Source organism: Lolium perenne, chromosome 1 (assembly GCF_019359855.2).
Source record: "Lolium perenne isolate Kyuss_39 chromosome 1, Kyuss_2.0, whole genome shotgun sequence".
Taxonomy (NCBI): domain Eukaryota; kingdom Viridiplantae; phylum Streptophyta; class Magnoliopsida; order Poales; family Poaceae; genus Lolium; species Lolium perenne.
The window spans coordinates 161793080-161818902 of record NC_067244.2 but is presented as its reverse complement, the minus strand read 5'-3'; the positions used below and the strand labels follow the sequence as shown (position 1 = coordinate 161818902).

At 44.6% G+C, this 25823-nt stretch overlaps 1 protein-coding gene across 1 annotated transcript; it reads right to left on the bottom strand.

The window, feature by feature from the left end:
- LOC127310392 (10 kDa chaperonin 1, chloroplastic) lies at positions 1-3357 on the bottom strand. Its single transcript, XM_051341076.2, has 6 exons — positions 3064-3357; positions 2873-2923; positions 1688-1753; positions 1561-1608; positions 477-506; positions 1-364 (listed from the first exon to the last, which is right to left on the bottom strand). The coding sequence occupies exons 1-6, from the start codon at positions 3217-3219 to the stop codon at positions 296-298; spliced, it is 420 nt and encodes a 139-aa protein (XP_051197036.1). The 5' UTR covers positions 3220-3357; the 3' UTR covers positions 1-295.
- Between the last annotated feature and the right edge of the window lie 22466 nt (positions 3358-25823).

The window sequence follows — 25823 nt, the reverse complement described above, 5'->3', positions numbered from 1 at the left end:
TAAAGCAACAATGCATATCGTCTCACCAACCAACCATTCACATCCCAGATATACGAATCCAAGTCCGATTTCCAATGTGCCTTTCTACTAGAGAAGAAGAGGCACCAGGGTGTGAATATTTAATCAACATGCCCTTATGGCAAGAAAAGGAACATCTGTAACTAAACCTGATCAAGTCGCTCAACATATGATCATCAAAAGATAGACAACAAACTTGGAGCTAGCAAATAGCTTGCACGGCTGAGGCAAAGGAATTTGGAGCATATGCGCATGACTCTAAAATTTAAGAGTAGGCTCATGCAACGACGGCCAAGAGATCCGACTCTCGGCAGAAGCAGTGCTTCTCTTCTGTGCCCAGGTCAACCTGCAGGAATGCATCAACACCGTGAACAATCACAGATCAGCAACCAGGAGGCATTGCCACCATCACAAAATCCACATAACAGGTTTCAGTTACAAAAGAGCCACTAGTTTACCTCGTAAGCATTTATGTCTGAGAAGAGAACCTGCAACAATCACGTAGAACAAGGTTAGAAAATCCCAGATGCTAGATTTTATAGAGGGATATAAATGGGACGACTTAAACAGAAGAAAATAGCAAGTTCTTTGTTGAAGCATTGCAACAAGAACATGAAATAGATAAGGAACTAACAGATAGAAATTTCAACAGCCAAGCAAAGGTGGATTAGATTTATGCAGCAGACCATGTAAATATCATGCAAGCAGGTAGCAGAACTTTTTTGTAGGGGCAGTATATCACAAATTGGAGTTAGTTTAACATCAAATTGTTCAAAAAAGAGACATTTGAACAAATGCAGCAGTATTAAGGCGGTTAGTATGACAATACACGCTGGTTTCTTTCTAGCAAGGCACAACACATCTTGCACTATGACACAGCAAAACCATGACCATGCTAGTTGTTACTATAACAATATTTATGCACCACCACTAAATAAATAAGAGAGAAATAGACTTAAACTTAAAATATATGTCAGTTGAACAGTATACGGAGGCCATTTTCAGCTAGCCTTGAGTATAAAGGAATTCAGTAACAGGCAGCTATTTTTCATGTTATAAGGTGTCTAAACATAAATATATTGTACTCCTACCATGCCTGGTGGTCACACATTGCAGGTTAGCACAAGGGCATTTTTCAGATATTAAGCCATATTTACAGTTTTACCTAGCTTGCCTTTGGTCACTAAAGGTGGAAAATAATTAGCTTCCAAAAGGGCCGTATTTAGACACGGAGAGAATTTTCTTGTGGATGAAGTGTGTCCCATGTACAACTTGTGTTGGTAAATACAAGTCGCAACCAACCAAAAACTTATAGACAACTCCAACGTCCTAAGTCAGAGTTTTAATTAAAATCTATCTGCGGTGCTTCAGGAGGATTATACATATAAAAGAAGAGCACGAGAATAATGTGTGAACACACAGAATGGTACTTTAAAGTACACGCTCGCTTGACATGCAAGCATTATGTGCTCTTTTGTTCATGAAAAGCTTGGGCATGCATCAAAAGGAGGTCCATCAGAAAAGAAAAAATAAATTGCTCACCTTCTTTCCAGCTTCAACTTCAGAAACGTCAGCACCAACCGACAAAATCTGGCACAAAGAATGAAAGATTTGAGACTAAATACTGATAAAGTTACTATGGTACATGCTTATAGTGATCAGAACTAACCTCGCCCATCAAATATCTCTCGAACTTAACAGCAGATTTTGGTAGCAGGACTCCTCCAGCAGATTTCTGCAAGTTCAGACAGTTCCATCGGAAAAATCAGCCAGATAAAAAGAAAATGATCTCCTGGAAACTTCAGTAATAGCATCAGAATATCAATTACATTACATCACAAGGACAACAATGACACATTACTAGTGTTATTATCAAAGATATGGGATCCGGCAAACCGAGCTTGGCTCTGGTGGTTAGGTTCCTTGTGGTTGAACCAGCTCACCCAGGTTCAAGTCCTAGACTTGGCATGGGTGTTTGCATTTACCTGGATTTATTCCAGGATTTAACCGGCGCTATGCTTTCAGTGGTAGGTGACGTGCCCGTCAACAGAGAGGCGCCTATGTTGACTTTGTGAACCTCAAGATCTGCCGGCTCAGTCCTTCGGAGGTGCTCATAGGGGTAGGGTGTGCGTGTGTGCGTTCATAGGGGTGTACATGCATGTTTTTGAGCGTCTGCGTTTGTACTGTGTTCTCAAAAAAAAAAAAAAAGAATCCGCAGCATGTCAAACTAACCACTAGTAAAGACAGGCATTCAAAACATTCGATTATCATGTCTTCCTATCCCAAGGGAATAAAGCATCACACGGTCATATCCCGTCTATCCATGAATTTTTTTTACAGGACAGAATTAACTACCACGAGCTCTTTACAGACTCATTTTAAATCCCCACTTGACAATGTGCTCTGCCTGGGTTTTAAGTTCTACTCTTCATAGCACGACAATGTTACATAGATTTTTAATAAGCTACCTCGATATAGAATTCAAGGTCCAGCTTTAGCTGAATTGAAACAAGTTCAGAAGTGGGGCAACAAGAAAAATATGTACGACATATATAGGTACAGACACAGAAAATAACATGGTAATTGAAGTCCGAATTTAGCGTTTCAGTACTTCAGTTCTCAAGACATTAACACCTGGCAGAACCTTCCTTCACAATTTCGGTACCATTGGTTCAACAGCATGCAGTGTATACTTAGAGGGATCCGCTGGACTAGAAATCTAGTAGAACCATTCCTAGTGGGAACTGGGAAATAAACAGCATCAACCAGCAAGGCACCAAGCTACCAATGGGAACAAACAAACAAGCAAAGCAATGTTAGCAAACCAAAAGACGCTGGCTCGCAGCGGGGATACCTCTGGTATCTGTTCGAGACGGACGAGCACTCTGTCGGACTGCGGCGCCACCTGAAAAACGAAAAACGAGCACGAGGACAAGAGCATCAGACTCAGACCTCTGAACTACTAACCCTACCCTCCATAAACCATGGTAAATAATTAGTCCAGCAGACGCGTCTCCCTCGGCAGCGGGAGGGCGGGGCAGTCACCTTGGAAGGGTCGCACTTGATGGAGGCGCGCACACGGAGAGCGGCTGCGGCGCGGCGGCCGGGGGCGGCGGCAGCGACCGTCCCGAGGCTCCTGCTCCCGGCAGCGCCGTGGAGGAGGAAGGGCGAGGCGGCGGCGGCGAGGACGGAGGGAGCCATAGGGGAGGAGGAGGGGGCTGGTGGAGAGGCGGGGAAGGTTCTAGGCTTCTAGCAAGAAGAGGAGGGTTTTGCTCGGCGATGTGGGACGCTGTCTTATCTGCTTTCCTTTCGCCGGAGGAAGACGGCGACGCGGATGGGGTGTTGCTTCTCGATGGTTCCGCGAAGGTTTAACGGGCCGGGCAGTTTCAGTTGATGACTTAGGCCAGGGCAGGACTGGGCCGTCGGCCCTGCGATTCTTTCACACACCCACATGTTGGATTGTTCCCTCAGAAAAATTTGGATTGGGTATCATTCGAACGGAAGTTTCACAAAATGCAGCAAGGAAAAAAAGAATCGCCCTGGATTTTTTTTGAAAATGGGCACTTTATTACTTTAAGCAATAGATCCGGCCTCTGCATAGTTAGGATGCACAAACCCGTACAAATATCTATTACAAAAACACCACTGATGCCCGAAGGCAAAACTCTAAAGTTCTCGAGAAATAAAAACAACTAGCTAGGTGGACCTAGCCGTAGATCACGCTGCCACCCATGTTGGGAAAAAATATCCCTCGCCGTATTCTCCAACCGTGAAGACACTTTCGTAAAGAGGTCTTGATGCTCCACCCCCTGAAGTGGCACCCATGAGCGAAGCGTAGCTGTGCACCGGTATATGATCTGCATAAGAGAGGAAGACATATTATTGAAAATCTTGTCATTTCTACATACCCATAAGGACCAAATAATGGCAATCGCTCTCATCCTAATAAGACGCTTAAACCTAACAGTCACATCATTGAGCCAATTGCCAAATATATTGGCAACACTACGTGGTGGGTATAAGGTAGACCCTATTTAGACAGCTAATCATATAGACCTAGCAAACTTACATTGAAACAATAAGTGCTTAATAGTCTCGTCATGATGACAGAAGACACACTTTTTTACTTCCATGCCAGTTATGTTTGGCAAGATTATCTTTAGTGAGAATGGCCCCACGACGAAGATACCATGCAAACACTTTTGTTTTAAGCGGTATCTTCCTCTTCCAAAATTTACAATTATTATCGACTGGAATGTTAGGCTGAATTAAAGCATTGTACATGGAAACCACTGAGAATGAACCATTCTAGGCGAGGTTCCATCGAAACACATGAGACCCATGCGTAAATTGGACTAACTCAAGATGTTGTAACAATTCATGCCAGAAGATTTGTCTAGGTCCGATGAAACTTCTTCTGAACGTCATATTCGGTGAGAAAGTTTCCAACACCTTAGCGATCGTATCACTTCTCGGCAGGGCCGTCGAGGGGCCCGTGCGAGCTGTGCTACCGAACAGGGCCCCCAAATTCTAGGGGCCCCAAATCTTTCAGCCCATGCTTCAGGCCTGCAACATATGTTGTTCTGCCCACTGCTCGCGGCAGCGGCGGTGTAATGTCCCAGGTTTAGAGACGATCGAGGGGTAGATTTTAGAAAGGGATGTGCATTGCATAGTAAATTCTGGGGAAATTTCGCGCTTTTAAACAAAAACTGCATCGAAGGGGGACAAGTTTCTCTCTCGACACCTTACAGGGTTAGGGTTTCGAGAGTGCGATAAACTTGCATTTCTCTTCACTAGTTAGGGTTTTGAGATGAGAGGGAAGGGTTTGCTTGATTGAATTCTAAATGATAAGACATGGTTGAATTCAAACCAAGGTTGAATTTGAATTTCAAATTCAAACATTAAATAATTACCTTAAATAATTCAATTAAGGAAATTCATTAAGTAAATGAACAATAATAAATAAGATGAACAATTATAATAAAGTAAAGCTCATTAGGGAAAACTTTGAGCTTTATTGATCATCACACAATTTACAATGTCATTACAATATTCATAAGTGAAATAAATGAATAATACAACACATTACATAAATGGGCAGAATAGTAAAATAAAGATAAATTACAAGCTAATGATCCTAAACTAATTACTACAAGATCATATTCATTTGATCTTGAATGTGATGAACTCCAAGTCCATTTTGATCCATTCTTGATCCCTGCACAAAAATCAACAAAGAGAAATTAAGCCAAGTGGCATAGCCACTTGGCAGGTTATAAATCAAATGGAAATGGTGGATAATATCACAGCTCTGCCGAGCTGATCCTCTCCGGTGCCGGATGCACAGGATCCGGTACACACAGACACACAAGCAAAGACACACATCATGTGTGCATGCTCAACACCAAGACACTCGCTTGTGCATGTGGCACAACACACACACAAGATCGGTGAGTCACCAAAGTGACCAGGCCAAGAGCTGTCGACCAGGGAGAGCCAGAGAGCACAATATAAAACCTTTCCAGAGCCCAACCCTAGTCATTTGCTCATCCATCGACAGGCTGAAGGGGTAAGTTACCAAGAACACCAAGAACAGCTTGAACAAGAGGAACAGCCAGTGCTGTTCCATTTGCTCAATCTCACCATTGAATCAAAACAAGATCACCAGGAGGAGCAGGGCAAGTAAATCAATCACAAGAGCAACCCAGAAGCAATCCCCTACACCAACAAACAATCTAGGAGCTGGATTGAGGTATAAACCAAATCAACCTGAGCAAAACCAATTTTTGCTCATAAATAAACATACAATGCATCACTGGAGCACAGAAGGGTAGAATGCCCTGTGTGTGTCATCATCTGGCTACTGTGCCATTTGGTGCAAGCATAGATGGGTAAGACCACTAGGTAAACATCCTAAGGGAACAACGGTTATGCAAATCCATGCATAACTAGAGGAATCCAGCCAAGAATGCAACCATAGCTAGCCTAACCCACTCACTAAACACCTACGGCTAGCTAGGCCATCGGACTATAGACAAATTCTTGTCTATAGAATTTCTCAACATCAAAAGCCACTGGAAGTCCAGTATTGGATCAAGCCAGTGAACATCTATCCATCACAGCAAGCCACCAAACAGGGGAGCCATCCCAGGGCAGCACATAAATACTGCCAGGATCACCTCAACCACTTAACCAATTCCAACAAAGAAACCATGCACAGATATCATCACCCAGTAGGGTTCAAAAGGAGGGCTAGGGTACCCAACCAGTGGTTGGCATCCTGCTAGCCCTAACAAAATCATTGAAATGATCATCACTGAATCTCAGTTCACATTATTTATCCATTTAATCAAGCAAGGATAAACAGATAAATAAAACAGACAAGCAATTGATGCACCAGGGTCTTGCAAATGATCAAATGGATCATGACAGGCATCAATTGATGTTTAAGCAAGCAACAAGACACATCGTGCCAGGCCCGTGTGATACACATGTGAGCAATAGTGAGGCACAGACATAAAGAGCGCATTACTACAAGCAACCGGTGATCATATGAACACCAGAAAGCTTGTTATAGCATGCTACCGCATGCTAGAACTCATTCTAAGCAATTAACACATGAACAGATAATTAAATAATCTGAACAATTGCATCACGTATAAGGGCATCATGCATTATAATTGTATCCAGAAGCACTCCATCAAAGGATGGAGTTGATAATGCAACAAGAATGCTCAATTGAGCATAATCATTAATCTGAACTCAATGAACTAGCCCGTAGGCACCGGCACTTGCAAATATGCAAGGATTAACCACCACAATCAAGCCAGGGACAGGATTAAGCACACACAAGTATGCCCAAGTGACAAGAGAAAGAATAGGAGCATGCCGGTAGGTCATGAGCATCACTAGATGCTCATGAGCAATCACAGGAGGATCACAGCCAGAAATTACAATAAACAGAAATAGCTAGGAAGTACAGAAGCATGGTAATAACAGCACAGTAAGCAGCATACGCATAGTCGCATGAGCAGCACAGGCATAGTATATCAAGCAACAGCAGGAGCTACTAAATTACACAGAGCACCACAACATGCTCATAAGCACTAACGCATGGATCGCCACAGTGAGCAATTGAGCAAGATCAACACAAAGAAGAATAAGATAGTCACGGCAAGCATCTCAACATGGAGATGCGGGCGATAGCTGAGCAAGACGAAGAAGATGAAGAGAGAAGGGAGCAGAGCAGAGAGGGAGAGAAGGAGGCTACGGTTACTCACCAGTGAAAGGAAGTGCAGAGCTCGGCCATGGCGGCTACGGCGGCACGCGCCGGAGCACGGCGGCGCCAGGCCAAGCCGGGCCATGGCGGTGCCACGGCAGTTCGCGCACACGGAGGCGAAGCCACGGCGGCGCAGCTACGCCAGGGGCGTCGGCGGCGATGAATCGCCGCGGAACTCCACGGTAGACGAGCGGAGGCGAAGGGGGCGCGTCGAGGAAGCGGCGGAGCACGTATCGACGCGGTGGATCTGAATCGCCGTCGAACGGCGGTTCGGATGCGCCACATCTCGCCGGCGGCGATGGCCGAGCTCGGCGGAATAATTCGGCGAAGGGCGGCGACGCGCGCGTCGCCGTAGCTCTAGGGTTAGGGTTCGACACGAACGCGAGGAGAGGGTGTGAGCGACCGACCGCTCGGGTCGGTTGGACCCGAGCTGGTCTAGTCAAACCACCGGGCTCCACCGACAGGTGGGCCTGTGGGCAAATTGGTCTTTTCTAAATTCCATTAAAAATCGTAAACTTGGAAATTTCATAGAAATTAATTAATAACTCTAAAAAAATAATGAAAAATATGAAAACCACTCAGAATAAAATTCTCTATCATAATAAAATATGAAATAGAATTTTTGGAGATAAACTAGAATAAGTTCAAATTTGATGAATTAACTAATCAATTAAATCACACATGTTATTTTCAATAATGAAAATAAGTCCATAAATTCATTTGGACTCTAAAAACACCTTGACAACATTTCAAGGTTGTATTTTACTCTAATTCAAGTATCCTCAAATTATTCTTAGTATTAACCTCATACATGAAATAATAACGACATCGGAAGGGGGGAACAAACCCTAAAAAATGGAATCATGCATAATTGCTTCTTTAACCATTGCCCTTATCGGACAATGATGCTATTTTTCAGAACAAGAGGACAAGGGTCAGTCCATACCTTCCAACTGCAGAACTTTGCAGTGTTCAGGCAAGTTCATCACTTGCTCATGTCATTTGAGTATCTTTATCAAATTACTTGCAAAGTACTATGATTATCACTATTGCATAAAAACCAAAACCACTATTTTCATAACTATGAATATGACTATGTGGTGGGCAATGGAACCATGGATTGTGTTGATATGGTGGAGGTTCCATTGCAAGGGTTTATATCCATCTAGGATTAAACAACAAATGTCGCCAAAGTGATTCTTGTGCCGTAATACCCGTGTTAACCATAAGATCTGGAGTGGGACGGAGTAGTCAAAAGTGTTTCCACCTCTCGTACATCAACGGATGCGCTTACCGTAGACACTTGACCCAGGTTGGGCAAGCGGTGGGGTGGGGATCCCATTCTAATTCCCCATGGTAAGTGGTCTATGATGGGTTGCAGCTACCGGCGAAGGAGTTTGGTTAACGAGTCCCAAACTGTTGTCGTGGTCGGGGTCCATCCTTAAGTGGTATAAGAGGACCGACGAGGACCCAGGGTCGGGGTATGCAACAAAGGGTGGGTGTGCGAGGTAGCGGAGGAACATGATTGGCTAGACCTTATACCGGGCCTCACACCAAAGGAAGTGTGGACGGAAAGCTGCCCGGTTGGCACCAAGGTTAAGATCTCTTATGGGTAAAGCAACACACCTCTGCAGAGTGTAAAGAACTGTGACCTGTCACTCCCTGTTCCGGGATTGAGGAACTGCGAACGCGGCCGGAAAGGAGCTCCATGAAGTTCTAGTAAACCGGTGAAGGCTGACGGACATAGCTCTTTGAAATAAAAGCAATCTCTTGAAGAAATGTTTATCAAAACTTGCATTAGTATTAGACTTTCTGGTCTAATATCGTAGCTAGTGCATTAAACACCTCTTATCTATAATGAACTTGTTGAGTACGCTCGTACTCATACCACTCTTAAACCCATGCTTAGATTGTCTGAACCGTCTGGAGGAGGAGGACTACGACAGCAATGATGGAGCCGAGATCATCGGCTACGAGGAACCAGACCTCTCAGGAGGTGTTGAAGGCGTAGACTACATCATAGTCTACGGATCCGGGGAGGCTTCCGGAGGAGAACAAGCCTAAAGATATCAGGAGGAGTAGTAGTAGCCGAGCAGCGCGAACTCTTACTATTTAGCTGCTCGATTAAATAAATGTTTAGTTTAATGAGACACTGGTATTGTAAGCTAAGTTGGGTTCGCTTCGAACCCAGGAGTTATCCTCTTAGGACCCAAGAGGAGCTCCAAGACGACTTGTGTATGTGTATTGTAATATTATGTGAATGAGTTATGGACCTTGCTATGTTCTGCTGTACTACTCTGAGGGATGTAATATTTGCGGAATGGTACTTCGCGAATGTTATATCAACGACTGGCATACTACAACATGCAGTGGTATGCAGGGTCACCACAGGCGGGCAAGCGCGTGCGGCTACTGATTTTCAGCAGGAACACTCTAAGAAAAATGGCAACAGTCCTGCACCAAGCCACCAACGATTGGTCTCTCTTTTTCCATGAAAACAAGAGCTTAGAGCATCCCCACTCGTTGGCGCTCCCCACGCCCAAATCCGGACGAAACAACCGCCGGATTGGACGAAATTAAGTCGTGGGGAGTACCGTATTTCCAGTCGTCCACCCGGAGTTCGGCGGACATAGTTTAAATTCAAACAAAGCGCCGTCCCGCGCTACAAGTACGGCCAGTTAATCGGCAAAAGGAGCAAAAGGATCAGCCACAGATCGGCGATCGGAGGGTAATTACACGGAAACAGGCTCATCGGCAGTCCCGGCCAGCACGGCGGTGTCCGACGGACCAGTTTCCTCACACGCCGTAGCCGAAGCGGTTGCGGCAGCCGACGAGGAAGCAGCGGCAGTGGATGTCGAAGCAGCCGCAGTCGACGAGGTAGATGGTGAGGAAGCCGAGGTAGGAGCCGGCGGAGACGACGAAGGACTGGCCGGAGTGGCTCGGAGGATGTCGCTGCGGTGGCCCTGGTACCAATTCCTCGTCTCCTCGTCCATCAGTTCCATGTTGCCGCCGCCCATCAGGAACGCCAAGTCTGTGTTCCTCTTCTTCGCCGCCGCCGTCGTCTTCGACGAGGCGATCCGGACGCCTTGGTTGGCGAGCATCTCCCGCCACCTGCCGTCGAACTTGTCGTTCCTCCCGTCGGCGTGCGACCTCAAGTCGGCCCAGCACTTGTCGATCGACGCCTGCATCCTGTCGGCGGGATTGTCCGTCTTTCTGAGCTCTTTGAGCTTCTTCTGGCCGAGTTCAGGGCGCCCTTCCACCGCGCAAGCCGCCGGAGCGTCGGGGTTGTACTGCTCGGTCTTGCTCTTCGAGAGGGTCGTGCGGGTTTCCTTCCACTTCTCGCAGTTCTCGAGGCGGGCGTAGACGTTCAGGAACTTGAACTGCAGGCCGGTGTCGTCCGTGTACATGTCCAAAGCACGGCACAGCTGGGGAAAAAAGAGCACGGCGATACGGGTCAGCTCACGACGATGTACCTCGGTGATGCAGGGTCGACGGATCATACCTTTTGCTCCAAGTCGTGGCCGCTGATCGGCCTTTTTTCGACCTCCTCCTGTATGCCGTGCCATTTGTTGCACGCCGTCTGCATGATCCCCCAATGGGTGGCCATTGCCTTGTCTCCCCGGTACACGTTCATGTTCGTCTTGTTGAAGTAGGGATCGACGAGTTTGCGTTCCTCGTACGCCTGCCTCACTCGAAGCCAATATGTGTCGAACGACTGATTGGCCCCGATTATGCCGTTCGTGTACACGGTCATCCAAGCTTCGGCGAGGCACTCCTCTTCCTTCGGCGTCCATTTGATACGCGGTTCGGCAGGCGGCGAGTCCTTCTTCCTCTTCTTCTTCCCCTTCGACAGGTTGGCGGCGGCTTGACTTGGCTCTTCTTCTTCCTCGTCTTCTTCTTCGACGGCTTGGCTTCCGTCGGCAACATCCTCCCGATGCTCGTTGCGCGCCGCCACATCTGCCGTCGCCCTCGCCTCCTCTTGCGTGAAGAACCCCGGGCTCGCAGCGGCGGCGGCCATGAAGAACCCCGGGCTCGCAGCGGCGGCCATGGAGCCGGAGGTGATCATCTCGTGGATCTCCTCTTCGTTCGGCGCCGCCATCGCACCGAACGGGAGCGGCCCTCGTCGCAGGGCCGGCGAGGTGCCCTCGAACTGGCCGCCGCTGCCGACGTCAAGCTCGGGAGGCGACGGCGTGGACCTGGACGGCTGGACGTAGGCGCCCTCTTGGAACACGGCAGGCGGCGACGGCGAGTACATCGAAGGGGAGAAGGACGACGGGGAACTGGTTGTACCTTGCGTCGGCCATTGGCCGGGGAACAAGCCGCCGCCGCCGCTCATGGCCATGCTGATCATCCTCGCTTGTTCGTCCTGGGCCGCCGCCGCCCTCTTGGCGGCGGCTCTTTTCACCCTCTCCGCCCTGCCGCTTGTTTCCACCTCGCGCCGTTTCTCGTCCGCCGCCCACTCGGCGTTCGTCATGCCCGGCGGCCGCTCCTTCTTCGCCTGCGGCTTCCTCGCCGGCGCCTTCGGCGGCATTATGGTGGACGAGAAGACGAGGAGGAGAGTGGTGGTGGACGAGAAGACGCCGCCGGGAACTGGAACTGGAAGACGAGGAGAATGGACAAATTCGGCGGGAGAGAATGGGGATATGCAAGCAAATTGGAGGGAATGGGGCAAATTGGAGGGAAAATCGACAGGATTTGGTTTTCCTCCAACTACGCGGGTCCACACGACGTTTCGCGCCAAAATCTTTCGTCCGGAGTCCCCGAGCGCGCCCCGGGGGACCGGGAATGGCGTGGGCTCGCCGGATGGATGAAGGGCCAAATCCGGACGAAAACGAGGAACCGGGGGCGCGACTGGGCCGATTTACGCCGTCCGGATGTAAAAATGGCTCGCCGGGGGCCTGTTCGGGGGATGAGTGGAGATGCTCTTATCATTCATTGATTCATTGATCAGGATTACGTTCATGTTGCATACTTGGATTGGGGCTCACGCAGCTAAAACATTATTTTATAGAGCCGGAGATCGGGAGATGCTTCCTTTGCACAACAATGAGCAGGCATGTTCAGCCCCCTAAACGTATATCAACACCAAAGGAAACAAAAAAATTGCTAACCTCTTGAATTTCATGAATGGACGTTTCGAGCTGCTACTTGCTCGATGATTATCTCTATTGTGCAACATATGAATCAATTGGTGTCAATTTGACGACTGATACAATTAAGGAGCACAATGCGAGAGAGGAAAAAATGTCCTCTTTCGACATATTCCGAGGGCTGGGAGCGACGTAGCAATGGCTTGCCCCCGGTTTCATCGTTCGCCCGCGGCGGCGACGCCTTTTTGCTAGGAAAGGAATCGCTAGTCATGCATCAATGCATTATTCATAACCACTGTAGTCCATCAAAACATTATTCATAACGACGGTAGTTATTAATTATGTGATTTATTTTTAAAATTTAGGGTCCCATTTTGTATTTTGCACTGGGGCCCCTAATTTCTGGAGACGGCCATGCTTCTCGGAGCGTGGCATTATCTAGCCATTTATTCTCCCAGAAACGAATTTTCAACCCATCTTTAATAGAGAAAGATCCATATGAAAGAAATAATTCTTTGTATCCATAAGACCTGCCAAAAAATGTGAATCTCCTGGTTTCCAAAGAACCTAAAATAGAGCCTTTGAGACAATATACTTTATCTTGGGGAGTGTTTGCCATACTTCCTCCTTGTTAAGTAGCTCTAAGCCATTTACGAAGTAGGGCCCTATTCTTGACCTGGAGATCTTGGATGCCAAGTCCCCCATGATCTTTGGGATGGCAAAGCACACTCCACTTAGCTAATCGATGTTTACGTTTCTCACTATCTTCTTGCCAGAACAATCTTGATCAAAAATAATTCAATCGTTTTAAGACTCCTCTAGGAAGTTGGAAGAAAGATACCATATATAGTATGATACGTCTTCGACGTATCGATAATTTCTTATGTTTCATGCCACATTATTGATGATATCTACATGTTTTATGCACACTTTATGTCATATTTATGCTTTTTCCGGAACTAACCTATTGACGAGATGCCGAAAGGCCAGTTGCTGTTTTCTGCTGTTTTTGGTTTCAGAAATCCTAGTAAGGAAATATTTTCGGAATCGGACGAAATCAACACCGGAGATCTTATAATTTCGGGAAGCTTCCAGAGCACCGGAGAAAATTCAGAGGGGAGCCAGGGGGCCCCACCCCACAGGGCGGCGCGGCCCAGGGGGGGCGTCCCCCTATCATCTGGGCACCCCGTGGCCCTCCGACTCCGCCTCTCCGCCTATTTAATCGTCCCTGACCTAAAAACCTCGGGGAGTTCGACGAAACCAGAGAAAACCATCCAGAGCCGACGCCATCGCAAAACTCCAATTCGGGGGACATAAGTCTCTGTTCCGGCACCCTGCCGGGACGGGGAATTGCCCCCGGAGTCGTCTCCACCGCCGTCTCCACCGCCATCTTCACCGCCATCGCTGCCTCCATGATGAGGAGGGAGTAATTCACCCTCGGGGCTGAGGGCTCCGCTGTAGCTATGTGGTTCATCTCTCTCTCTTTGTGATCAAGTTGAATATCATCTATGTGCTACTCTAGTGATGTTATTAAAGTAGTGTATTCCTCCTGCACGGTGTAATGTGGACAGTGTGTGCATCGTGTAGTACTTGGTTTATGCTATGATTGTGATCTCTTGTAGATTATGAAGTTAACTATTACTATGATGGTATTGATGCGATCTATTCCTCCTTTCATAGTGTGATGGTAGAAGTGTGCATGCTATGTTAGTACTTGGTTTGGTTGTGTTGATCTATCTTGCACTCTAAGGTTATTTAAATATGAACATTGAATATTGTGGAGCTTGTTAACTCCGGCATTGAGGGTTCGTGTAATCCTACACAATGGTGTTCATCATCCAACAAGAGGGTGTAGAGTAGTCCTATTATGTGATCATTGTTGAGAGTGTCCACTAGTGAAAGCAGGATCCCTGGGCCTTGCTTCCAAGCATTGAATCTCCATTTGTTTACTGTTTTGTTGAATGTTTACTCGCTGCCATATTTTATTCAGATTGCTATTATCACTCATATTCATCCATATTACTTGTATCTCACTATCTCTTCGCCGAACTAGTGCACCTATACATCTGACAAGTGTATTTGGTGTGTTGGGGACACAAGAGACTTCTTGCTTTGTGGTTGCAGGGTTGCTTGAGAGGGATATCTTTGACCTCTTCCTCCCTGAGATCGATAAACCTTGGGTGATCCACTTAAGGGAAACTTGCTGCTGTTCTACAAACCTCTGCTCTTGGAGGCCCAACACTGTCTACAAGAATAGAAGCTCCCGTAGACATCAAGCACTTTTCTGGCGCCGTTGCCGGGGAGGAAAGGTAAAAGGCACTCATACTCCGGTTCCAGTAACGTGCACTTTTAAGGCGCCATTGTGTTTGTGCTCGAAGCTATTTTCTTTAGATCCTGCAATTGCATCTTTTTGTTTCTTGTTTACACTAGTTAGGCATAATGGAAAACAACAAAAATATGAGAGATCTTTATGAACTTTATCTTGAATTAGGACATGATGTGTTTGAAGAGAGAATTAAAAAACCCATGGAACTTTATATGCATGCTAATGAGAATGTTATTAATATGAATGCTTTGAACACTATTGTTGCTAATGCTATGGAAAATTCTAAGCTTGGGGAAGCTGGTTTTGATGAGTATGATCTTTTTAGTCCCCCAAGCATTGAGGAGAAAATTTACTTTGATGATACTTTGCCTCCTATTTATGATGATTATAATGATAGTAGTCTTTTGTTGCCACCTGTTATGGAGGATAAATTTGATTATGATTATGCTATGCCTCCTACACTTGATGAGAATAATAATGATAGCTACTTTGTTGAATTTGCTCCCACTACAACTAATAAAATTGATTATGCTTATGTGGAGAGTAATAATAATTTTATGCATGAGACTCATGATAAGAATGCTTTATGTGATAGTTATATTGTTGAGTTTGCTCATGATGCTACTGAAAGTTATTATGAGAGAGGAAAATATGGTTGTAAAAAATTTCATGTTACTAAAACACCTCTCTATGTGCTAAATTTTTTGAAGCTATACTTGTTTTATCTTCCTATGCTTGTCACTTTGCTCTTCATGAACTTGTTTATTTACAAGATTCCTATGCATAGGAAGCATGTTAGACTTAAATGTGTTTTGGATTTGCTTCTTGATGCTCTCTTTTGCTTCAAATATTATTTCTTGCGAGTGCATCATTTAAATTGCTGAGCCCATCGTAATGGCTATAAAGAAAGAACTTTTTGGGAGATAACCCATGTGTTTATTTTGCTACAGCAACTTTGTTTTATATTTGTGTCTTGGAAGTTGTTACTACTGTAGCAACCTCTGCTTATCTTAGTTTTGTGTTTTGTTGTGCCAAGTAAAGTCTTTGATAGTAAGGTTCATACTAGATTTGGATTACTGCGCAGAAACAGATTTCTTTGCTGTCACGAATCTGGGCCTAATTCTCTGTAGGTAATTCAGAAAATTATGCCAATTTACGTGAGTGATCCTCAGATATGTACGCAACTTTCATTCAATTTGAGCATTTTCATTTGAGCAAGTCTGGTGCCTCAATAAAATTCGTCTTTACGGACTGTTCTGTTTTGATAGATTCTGCCTTTTATTTCGCATTGCCTCTTTTGCTATGTGGGATGGATTTCTTTGTTCCATTGACTTCCAGTAGCTTTGGGCAATGTTCAGAACTGTTAAGAATGATTGTTTCACCTCTGAACATGTGAATTTTTGATTATGCACTAACCCTCTAATGAGTTTGTTTCGAGTTTGGTGTGGAGGAAGTTTTCAAGGGTCAAGAGAGGAGAATGATACAAGGTGATCAAGGAGAGTGAAAGCTCTAAGCTTGGGGATGCCCCGGTGGTTCATCCCTGCATATTTCAAGAATACTCAAGCATCTAAGCTTGGGGATGCCCAAGGCATCCCCTTCTTCATCGATAAATTATCAGGTTCCTTCTCTTGAAACTATATTTTTATTCGGTCACATCTTATGTACTCTACTTGGAGCGTCTGTGTGCTTTTGTTTTTGTTTTTGTTTGAATAAATGCTTGTGTGGGAGAGAGAAACGCTACGCTGGTTCATATGAACACATGTGTTCTTAGCTTTTAATGTTCATGGCGAAGGATGAAACTGCTTCGTTAATTGTTGTATGGTTGGAATCGGGAAATGCTACATGTAGTAATTGGTAGAATGTCTTGGATAATGTGATACTTGGCAATTGTTGTGCTCATGTTTAAGCTCTTGCATCATATACTTTGCACCTATTAATGAAGAAATACATAGAGCTTGCTAAATTTGGTTTGCATAATTGGTCTCTCTAAGGTCTAGATAATTTCTAGTAAAGAGTTTGAACAACAAGGAAGACGGTGTAGAGTCTTATAATGTTTACAATATGTCTTTTATGTGAGTTTTGCTGCACCGGTTCATCCTTGTGTTTGTTTCAAATAACCTTGCTAGCCTAAGCCTTGTATCGAGAGGGAATACTTCTCATGCATCCAAAATCCTTGAGCCAACCACTATGCCATTTGTGTCCACCATACCTACCTACTACATGGTATTTCTCCGCCATTCCAAAGTAAATTGCTTGAGTGCTACCTTTAAACAATTCAAAATTTATTACCTCTGATTTGTGTCAATGTTTTATAGCTCATGAGGAAGTATGTGGTGTTTATCTTTCAATCTTGTTGGACAACTTTCACCAATGGACTAGTGGCTTCATCCGCTTATCCAATAATTTTGCAAAAAGAGCTGGCAATGGGATTCCCAGTCCCAAATTAATTAACCAAAATAGACACTCCTCCATGGTATGTGATTGTTGGACGGCACCCGAAGGATTCGGTTAGCCATGGCTTGTGTAAGCAAAGGTGGGGAGGAGTGTCATCATAATAAAACTAAAATAAAAAAGGCACTCCTTCATGGTATGAGATTGTTGGCAGGCACCCGAGGATTCGGTTAGCCATGGTTTGTGAAAGCAAGATTGGAAGGAGTGCCACCCAAAAATAAAAATAAAATGGGAGCCGCTCTTTGAAGGTTTGTCTGGCAAGGGGGTTAGAGTGCCCACTACCATTCGTTGACAACAACAAACACCTCTCAAAACTTTACTTTTATGCTCTCTTTATGTTTTCAAAATAAAAGCTCTAGCACAAATATAGCAATCGATGCTTCCCTCTGCGAAGGGACATTCTTTTACTTTTATGATGAGTCAGTTCACCTATTTCCCTCCATCTCAAGAAGCAAACACTTGTGTGAACTGTGCATTGATTCCTACATACTTGCATATTGCACTTGTTATATTACTCTATGTTGACAATTATCCATGAGATATACATGTTATAAGTTGAAAGCAACCGCTGAAACTTAATCTTCCTTTGAGTTGCTTCAATACCTTTACTTTGAATTATTGCTTTATGAGTTAACTCTTATGCAAGACTTATTGATGCTTGTCTAGAAAGTACTATTCATGAAAAGTCTTTGCTGTATGGTTCATTTGTTTACTCATGTCATTACCATTGTTTTGATCGCTGCATTCATTACATATGCTTACAATAGTATGATCAAGTTTATGATGGCATGTCACTCCAGAAATTATCTTTGTTATCGTTTACCTGCTCGGGACGAGCAGAAACTAAGCTTGGGGATGCTGATACGTCTCCGACGTATCGATAATTTCTTATGTTCCATGCCACATTATTGATGATATCTACATGTTTTATGCACACTTTATGTCATATTTATGCGTTTTCCGGAACTAACCTATTGACGAGATGCCGAAAGGCCGATTTCTTGTTTTCTGCTGTTTTTGGTTTCAGAAATCCTAGTAAGGAAATATTTTCGGAATCGGACGAAATCAACACCGGAGATCTTATAATTTCGGGAAGCTTCCAGAGCACCGGAGAAAAGTCAGAGGGGAGCCAGGGGGCCCCACCCCACAGGGCGGCGCGGCCCAGGGGGGCGCCCCCTATCATCTGGGCACCCCGTGGCCCCTCCGACTCCGCCTCTCCGCCTATTTAATCGTCCCTGACCTAAAAACCTCGGGGAGTTCGACGAAACCAGAGAAAACCATCCAGAGCCGCCGCCATCGCAAAACTCCAATTCGGGGGACAGAAGTCTCTGTTCCGGCACCCTGCCGGGACGGGGAATTGCCCCCGGAGTCGTCTCCACCGCCGTCTCCACCGCCATCTTCACCGCCATCGCTGCCTCCATGATGAGGAGGGAGTAATTCACCCCCGGGGCTGAGGGCTCCGTTGTAGCTATGTGGTTCATCTCTCTCTCTTTGTGATCAAGTTGAATATCATCTATGTGCTACTCTAGTGATGTTATTAAAGTAGTGTATTCCTCCTGCACGGTGTAATGTGGACAGTGTGTGCATCGTGTAGTACTTGGTTTATGCTATGATTGTGATCTCTTGTAGATTATGAAGTTAACTATTACTATGATGGTATTGATGCGATCTATTCCTCCTTTCATAGTGTGATGGTAGAAGTGTGCATGCTATGTTAGTACTTGGTTTGGTTGTGTTGATCTATCTTGCACTCTAAGGTTATTTAAATATGAACATTGAATATTGTGGAGCTTGTTAACTCCGGCATTGAGGGTTCGTGTAATCCTACACAATGGTGTTCATCATCCAACAAGAGGGTGTAGAGTAGTCCTATTATGTGATCATTGTTGAGAGTGTCCACTAGTGAAAGCAGGATCCCTGGGCCTTGCTTCCAAGCATTGAATCTCCATTTGTTTACTGTTTTGTTGAATGTTTACTCGCTGCCATATTTTATTCAGATTGCTATTATCACTCATACTCATCCATATTACTTGTATCTCACTATCTCTTCGCCGAACTAGTGCACCTATACATCTGACAAGTGTATTTGGTGTGTTGGGGACACAAGAGACTTCTTGCTTTGTGGTTGCAGGGTTGCTTGAGAGGGATATCTTTGACCTCTTCCTCCCTAAGATCGATAAACCTTGGGTGATCCACTTAAGGGAAACTTGCTGCTGTTCTACAAACCTCTGCTCTTGGAGGCCCAACACTATCTACAAGAATAGAAGCTCCCGTAGACATCATAGTACCATATTACTTAGTACCGTATTTATGAGAACTAATCTTCCTCCCAAGGATAGTAATTTGTCTTTCCAACTGCCTAATCTAATTTACAGTCTTTCCTCAACCATTTTTCATTCATCAATGGTTAGTCTCCGATACTGAATCGAAATACCCAAGTACATAATTGGAAATTGGCCTTGCCCACAGCTGAAAAGCTCAGCATATTCTTCCAACATGGTCTTGGACCCAGGGCTGGCTCTGGCCCAGGGCAAGAAGGGCGACGGCCTAGGGGCCGGCCAAATTAGGGGCACATTCTGAGTACATAAATACATGTACTACTACAAGAAATAAAAGCCCGATATGATGCAGAATAGAGGTAAAGAAAAAGGGCCTTCATACAGGTCCATCCGTCCATGTATTCGGCAAGAAGGCATGACTGCACGGAGCCTGCCGAAATCGTTAGAAAAAGGCTGACCTCCGCGAAGGGAAGACAACTCGCTATGCACGCGACAAGTAGCGCGCTGTGGTGCCAGGAAATCCCTGTAAAGTGGTCTCCCTGCTCGCCACGTGTAGCAAGGGGAAGTAATGAGGGGGGAGAGAAGACAAGGGGAGGCTGGGTTGTGTCAGTTTTCCCTTTTTTCTAGATACATTTTTTTCAAAATGAAATACCTTGAGAACCGTAAGTCCAAATTACGAACCGTTTTCACTTTTGAGATCCTCGTGTCGAGATCTTCGAAACTAGATCCCATGTTGATATGTTTGGAGATATTTTTTTCGTACTTCCAATAATAGTATGATTGTACTTGTGATGTGTATCTAACTGTACTCGTATTTCAACTGATAAGTACTTCTGTTTTAGGGTGTTTGGTGCAGTTTTTTCCCTTTACCCGGTAATTGTACTCGTCCGTGTGTTACATGTACATGCTCGTGTGCGCGACTGTACCTGCTTGTGTGCGCCACTGTACTTTTGTACATGTACCTGCTCGTGTTCACGACTGTATCTGCTCGTGTGCACGACTGTACATACTCGTGTGCGTGATTGTACTTGTACTCGCTCGTGTGCAGTAGCGTAGCCAGCCAGGAGTCACGCCCCGGGCCAACTGCACTGCTACAGTCATCAACAGTGTCAAACAGTGTAAATGGGTACACTGCTACAGTTAACAAAGAATTTCACCATCACACCCAAGGCCAATGCCCTTGTTGCCTGGGGCCTAGCTACGCCCCTGCTCGTGTGTTCAACTGTACTCATGCGTTGTGCGAGACTGTACTTGCTCGTATGCGTGACTGTACTTGTACTCGCCCGTGTGTTCAACTGTACTCGTGCGTTGTGCACGACTGTACCTACTCGTGTGCGCGACTGTATTTGTACTCGTGTGTTGTGCGCAACTGTACTCGTGCGTTGTACATGACTGTAATTGTACTCGCTCGTATTTTGCGATTGTACGTGTGTTGTTAACTAACTTGATAGAACATATATATATTTTTCCCTTTTTCATTAGACACCAAAGAAACTCAAATGATTGATGTATGCTCGTTCAGCGTGGTAGATTTAAACAAAAGCTAGGAAGTTCACCAAATGTTTGATGCTGGGCATGCATGATAGCTAAATACACGTCCAATTGATGGAGCTAGCTCGCGTATCAGGTACGGAACAGAACCAGCTAGCCTTTTTGCACCGCGCAAGACTGGAATTGATCGCGGGGCCGTACTTGCTCAGCGGTACCTGATCGCGCGGGACGTACTTGGTGCGCGGGGCTCGTTCGCGGAACCTGGTCAACGCTCGGTGCGGTACGCACACGTGTTGAGCTGTGTGGAGCTGTTGTTAGCGTGTGAGCCTGCTCGATGCTTCGTTCGATCGCTTCATATTCTCACATTTGCAACACGCGTGCAAAGGCACAACCGCACAAGGCCCTGCCCTGATAACCCAACTAGAGGTGGAAGAGCTTCCTTTGCTGGTCAACCAAAAGAAAAGAAAAGGCTTTCTTTGCTGCGGCCTAGGGTAAAGAATGGGGAATAGTGATCACGAGGTAATTATCAGATCAAAATACTACTTATTGAATAATATCTCTACTTTCCTCTTAAAAAATCAGACCAAAATTCTTTTGTCATAAATATCAATATATTATTTGTGTTATGAATTTACAATGATTTTATCCATTGTTATATGGATTTGATTTTTTTCCTTCGGGGCCCATTCATGGAGTTCGCCTCTAGGGCCTATGAAAACCTAGAGCTGGGCCTGTTTGGGCCTCACAAAAACAAAACAACTCACTTTTATGGAAATTGATTTTTAGACCCGATAGCTGCTCAAATACTGAAAGAATTAACTTTAGATTTCGAGCCTTTTCGATGTCATGATCCATAATTTTTTTTGTATCATCGGCATATTGAAGAATGTGTTAATAGCGAAATTTGGCTCGCTGGTTTGGATGATCGGCCAAATTAATTTACAAGTGTGTGATTTAATTGTTGATTGACATATATTTTTGGTCTTGGTGTTTAGTTCAAAATGCAGGAGTGATCGGAGTTCAACAAAGATGTATCAGCAGCAAATCAAGCGTAACAGGCTATTTGGTCAGGATAATTATATAGAGATTTTGCAAATATGGAGCTATCGAGAACAAATCCTGGATAGAATTACATGGTACATTGAGCTAACCTGCTACTGCCTAAGACAAATCTTTGTGTCTGCCTCGGATGTCAAGATGAAGTATTGTTTGCAAAGGTGTGTTGCAGTCACGTAAGAAGCAATACAAAGTCGCTTATTATCTAGTGTCATTAGCAATGTGGCCGGATATTCAATTCCGATGGGCCAGAACGTGTCATTACGTAACCTTATGGAGTTGCTATATGATGTCAAACAAATATATTAGGCAGGTATGATTCGTATATACGGCAACTGATTCGGGCCGGGTAAAGTTCTAGGCCGTTTCAGCTTTGGAGTCCTGTAACAACACGCAAAGACCTGCACCTTATAAATAGGTCCTGGCCGATTGACGAGAGAATCAATCGATCTATCAAAAATACAATCTACCTTTTTACGTCTATCTTTTTATCGTTTCTTTCTACTGCCATGTCCTAGCAGCCCTAGGGTTTGGTTCAATCTTTACCGTTTTGCGCTGAAAAGCGGTCGTCTTTCCTCTCCGAAATTGAGGTATCTTTGTTGATTTGCTCGGAAATCATCCGTTCGTCGTCACGAAAGTACGACGACTATCCTGGTGTTGCGCTGCAATTTTGCGTGCCAACACAATTGGCGACTCCGCTGGGGACGAAGAAGCACATGATGAACTCTGATCCCATGGACACAAGCTGCATCGACCTAGACAACATCATTGACTTCGGCCTTGAAGATTTGTGTGAAGATGATCGGCTAGAGCTTGAGCGGGAGCTTGAACAGTTGAAGGCTGAGAAGTTGAAGCAATACTTCAAGACAAGAGACGGCATCGTCATGAAGGTAATGGCACCAATCCCTTCTCCTACGTTGGACACTAAGGTAAGTAACTCAACCAAAATTTCTCATCAAACTGATGTGTTCGTAGCTAGCAAGTTCAGCTCTGATATTGCACATGCGGCGCACACAATTACTCAATCAATGGCTAGTATGCTTGTAAAATTAGATGATATAAATTCTGAAACTAGTCTACCTCATCAAGATCGCTCTTTAGTGCTGCAAATAGAAGGTGAAAATTCTCAGAAAAATCTGATGCCTATAGAGAATAGCCGATTCCTTAATCTGCAAAATAATACATATACATCTGGTACATCGGCTAATGTTAATGTTACGCAGCCTCACATCGCCGTAAATAATAATCAAGGTGGTCAAAATTATGCTAGCAAATCAGCCAATAATTTTCTACCTAGTGTTGCTACTCCTATTGTTTCAACTTTGGTTCCACAGAATTACATAAATAACCGAAGTGTCGGGTTTAATCCCAATTTCCAGCAACCTAGTTGTCAAACGGTGGCATATAATACATCACCGCTGCCACCCATTGGTATCGGGGTTCCTTACGGGCCGATACCAGATGCCTATTTTAATGTTTCTCCGCAACAAACCACGCATGTTCAAATTACTTCGTCGGAGATGCCACAACGCACTTGTGTTCCCGTTACACAAATTAGTTCTCCACAGCCCACTGATAATTTTAAGGATCAAATTGCTAGTATACTTAGAGAATTTGGTTTGCAACCTGAGGGTAGAGCACATGCATATCAAAAACCATACCCTGAATATTTTGACTTGACACCATATCCACGTGGTTTTAGAATTCCCAATTTTGTTAAGTTTACGGGAGAAAATGGTACATCCACTTTTGAGCATGTAGGAAGTTTTCTAGCACAATGTGGTGAGGTATGCACATCAGATGTTTATAGAGTAAAATTATTCTCTTTGGCTCTGTCTGGTGCTGCATTTACTTGGTTTACATCGCTTGCTCCTAATTCTATTTTAACATGGGCACAATTGGAGAAACAATTTCATGATTATTTTTATAGCGGTGAAACTGAACTTCGACTTTCAGATTTAACCATGGTTAGGCAGAAACATAATGAGCGTGTTCATGATTATATTAGAAGGTTTCAAATTGTAAAAAACCGTTGTTTAAGCTTAAACATAGCCGAAAAGGATTTGGCTGATCTTGCCTTTTCGGGTCTGCTTGCTCATATTAAGAAAAAATTAGAAGGGCAAGAATTTTTAGATGTTAATCAAATTTTGCAGAAAGTTTTGGCACATGAAAACCAGGCTAAAGAAATTAGAAAACAGAGCCGGTTAAAAGAAAATATGAACAAAGAGAAGGAAAACCACATGGTTAAGGATTTAGAATATGATGGTGATTCGGCTAGTGGTGATTATATTGACATATGCATAGCCGAATGGGTGCAAGCACCTACGTCAAAACCTTTTGCATGCTCTGCTTTGAATCCTACACCTACTAAGCGAGATGATATTAAGTACAATTTTGATTTTAGCAAGTGTGATAGAGTTTTTGATACATTGGTGCAAGGAAAAATAATTAGAGTTAGAGATGGTCATGTAATTCCACCTCCAGAAGAATTGGCTGGAAGATCTTATTGTAAGTGGCACAATTGTTTTTCACATTCTACTAATGATTGTAATGTGTTTCGTCGACAGATACAATCGGCCATTGATGACAGACGATTGATATTTACAAAATGTTCTAAGACGAAGCTCGATATTAATCCTTTTCCTATCAGTGCGATTGACTTCGAGAACAAGAAAATTCTCGTTCGGTCGGATCAGACCGAATCTACCAAAGGGAAAAATATTATCATTGATGATAATGCTGCACCTAGGATGATCAAACCAAAAAATCCAAATGTAGGAGTACAAAACGTCGATGAAAGAAAGAGAAAACAAGCTCCAAGACCAAAGCCGATTGTTAAACATATGTTGGACAAATACACTTCACGCAAGGCCAACACGGTGTTTAGTCGGCTTGGAGGTACTAAGCATCCCAGGTCTCCTACTCGACCCAGGGGGCATGAGTGCTGGCGAGTAAATTCACAGAACCAGCAACCTTATTTCCCAGTGGTGCCAATACATTGGGGCTGCCCACCTCCTATGTGTCCTAAAGTTCCTCCATGGGATTATAATTCCCCGTATCATACATGGCCAGCATGTTATCTTCAGCCGGAGTGGGTTCCGTCGAGGTATATGTTCAGACCAAAATTGCATGAGAAAAAGGTTCGGTTCCATCAGAAAGCAATGTTGCGTGATGCACCTATTATTCGAGGAAACCGATCCCTGGTGCACAAGGAAGATGTTAGAAACTGTAAGGGTAACCGCACACTCATGTGGATGCCAGTGAACCGTGTTGAACCTAAGTGCGTAAAAAGCCCAGATGATTTAGATGCTACCCATGGTTTGAAGGTTGGTGACCATCGATCAGCTGTAGGTGTTGTTAATAATCACAAAACAGCTGACATTGATCGAGTTTGTTCTGGTTCAGTTAAAGAAAAGGTTGCTAGTACAGAAGGGAAACATGCAAATGATATGCTGGCATCCTTTAGCACACGTATAAGTAGGAAATCTGGATCGGCTAGAAGGTATGCCGTTTCAGCTTGTTTGTCTCCAACAGTTCTCAAATCTGATGCTAGTACATATACGCAACGCTGGGATTCAAGAAATGGAGGTAGCCAGAGAGTTGTAGCCAGCGACATATCTGATCAGCAGAGAATGTTTTCGGCCGAGGACAAACTATTTGCGCCAAAAATGATATCACATCAGTACAGGCCGCGGAACTCGGGGGGCAACAGAATTAAGTCAGTTGTAGCAGGAACTAAACCTAGACCTCAGTGGTGCCCAACAGGACGCACACATACTCAAAAACTACAGGTACAACGACTACAAGTATTGGAAATTAGAGAAAAGTCACCT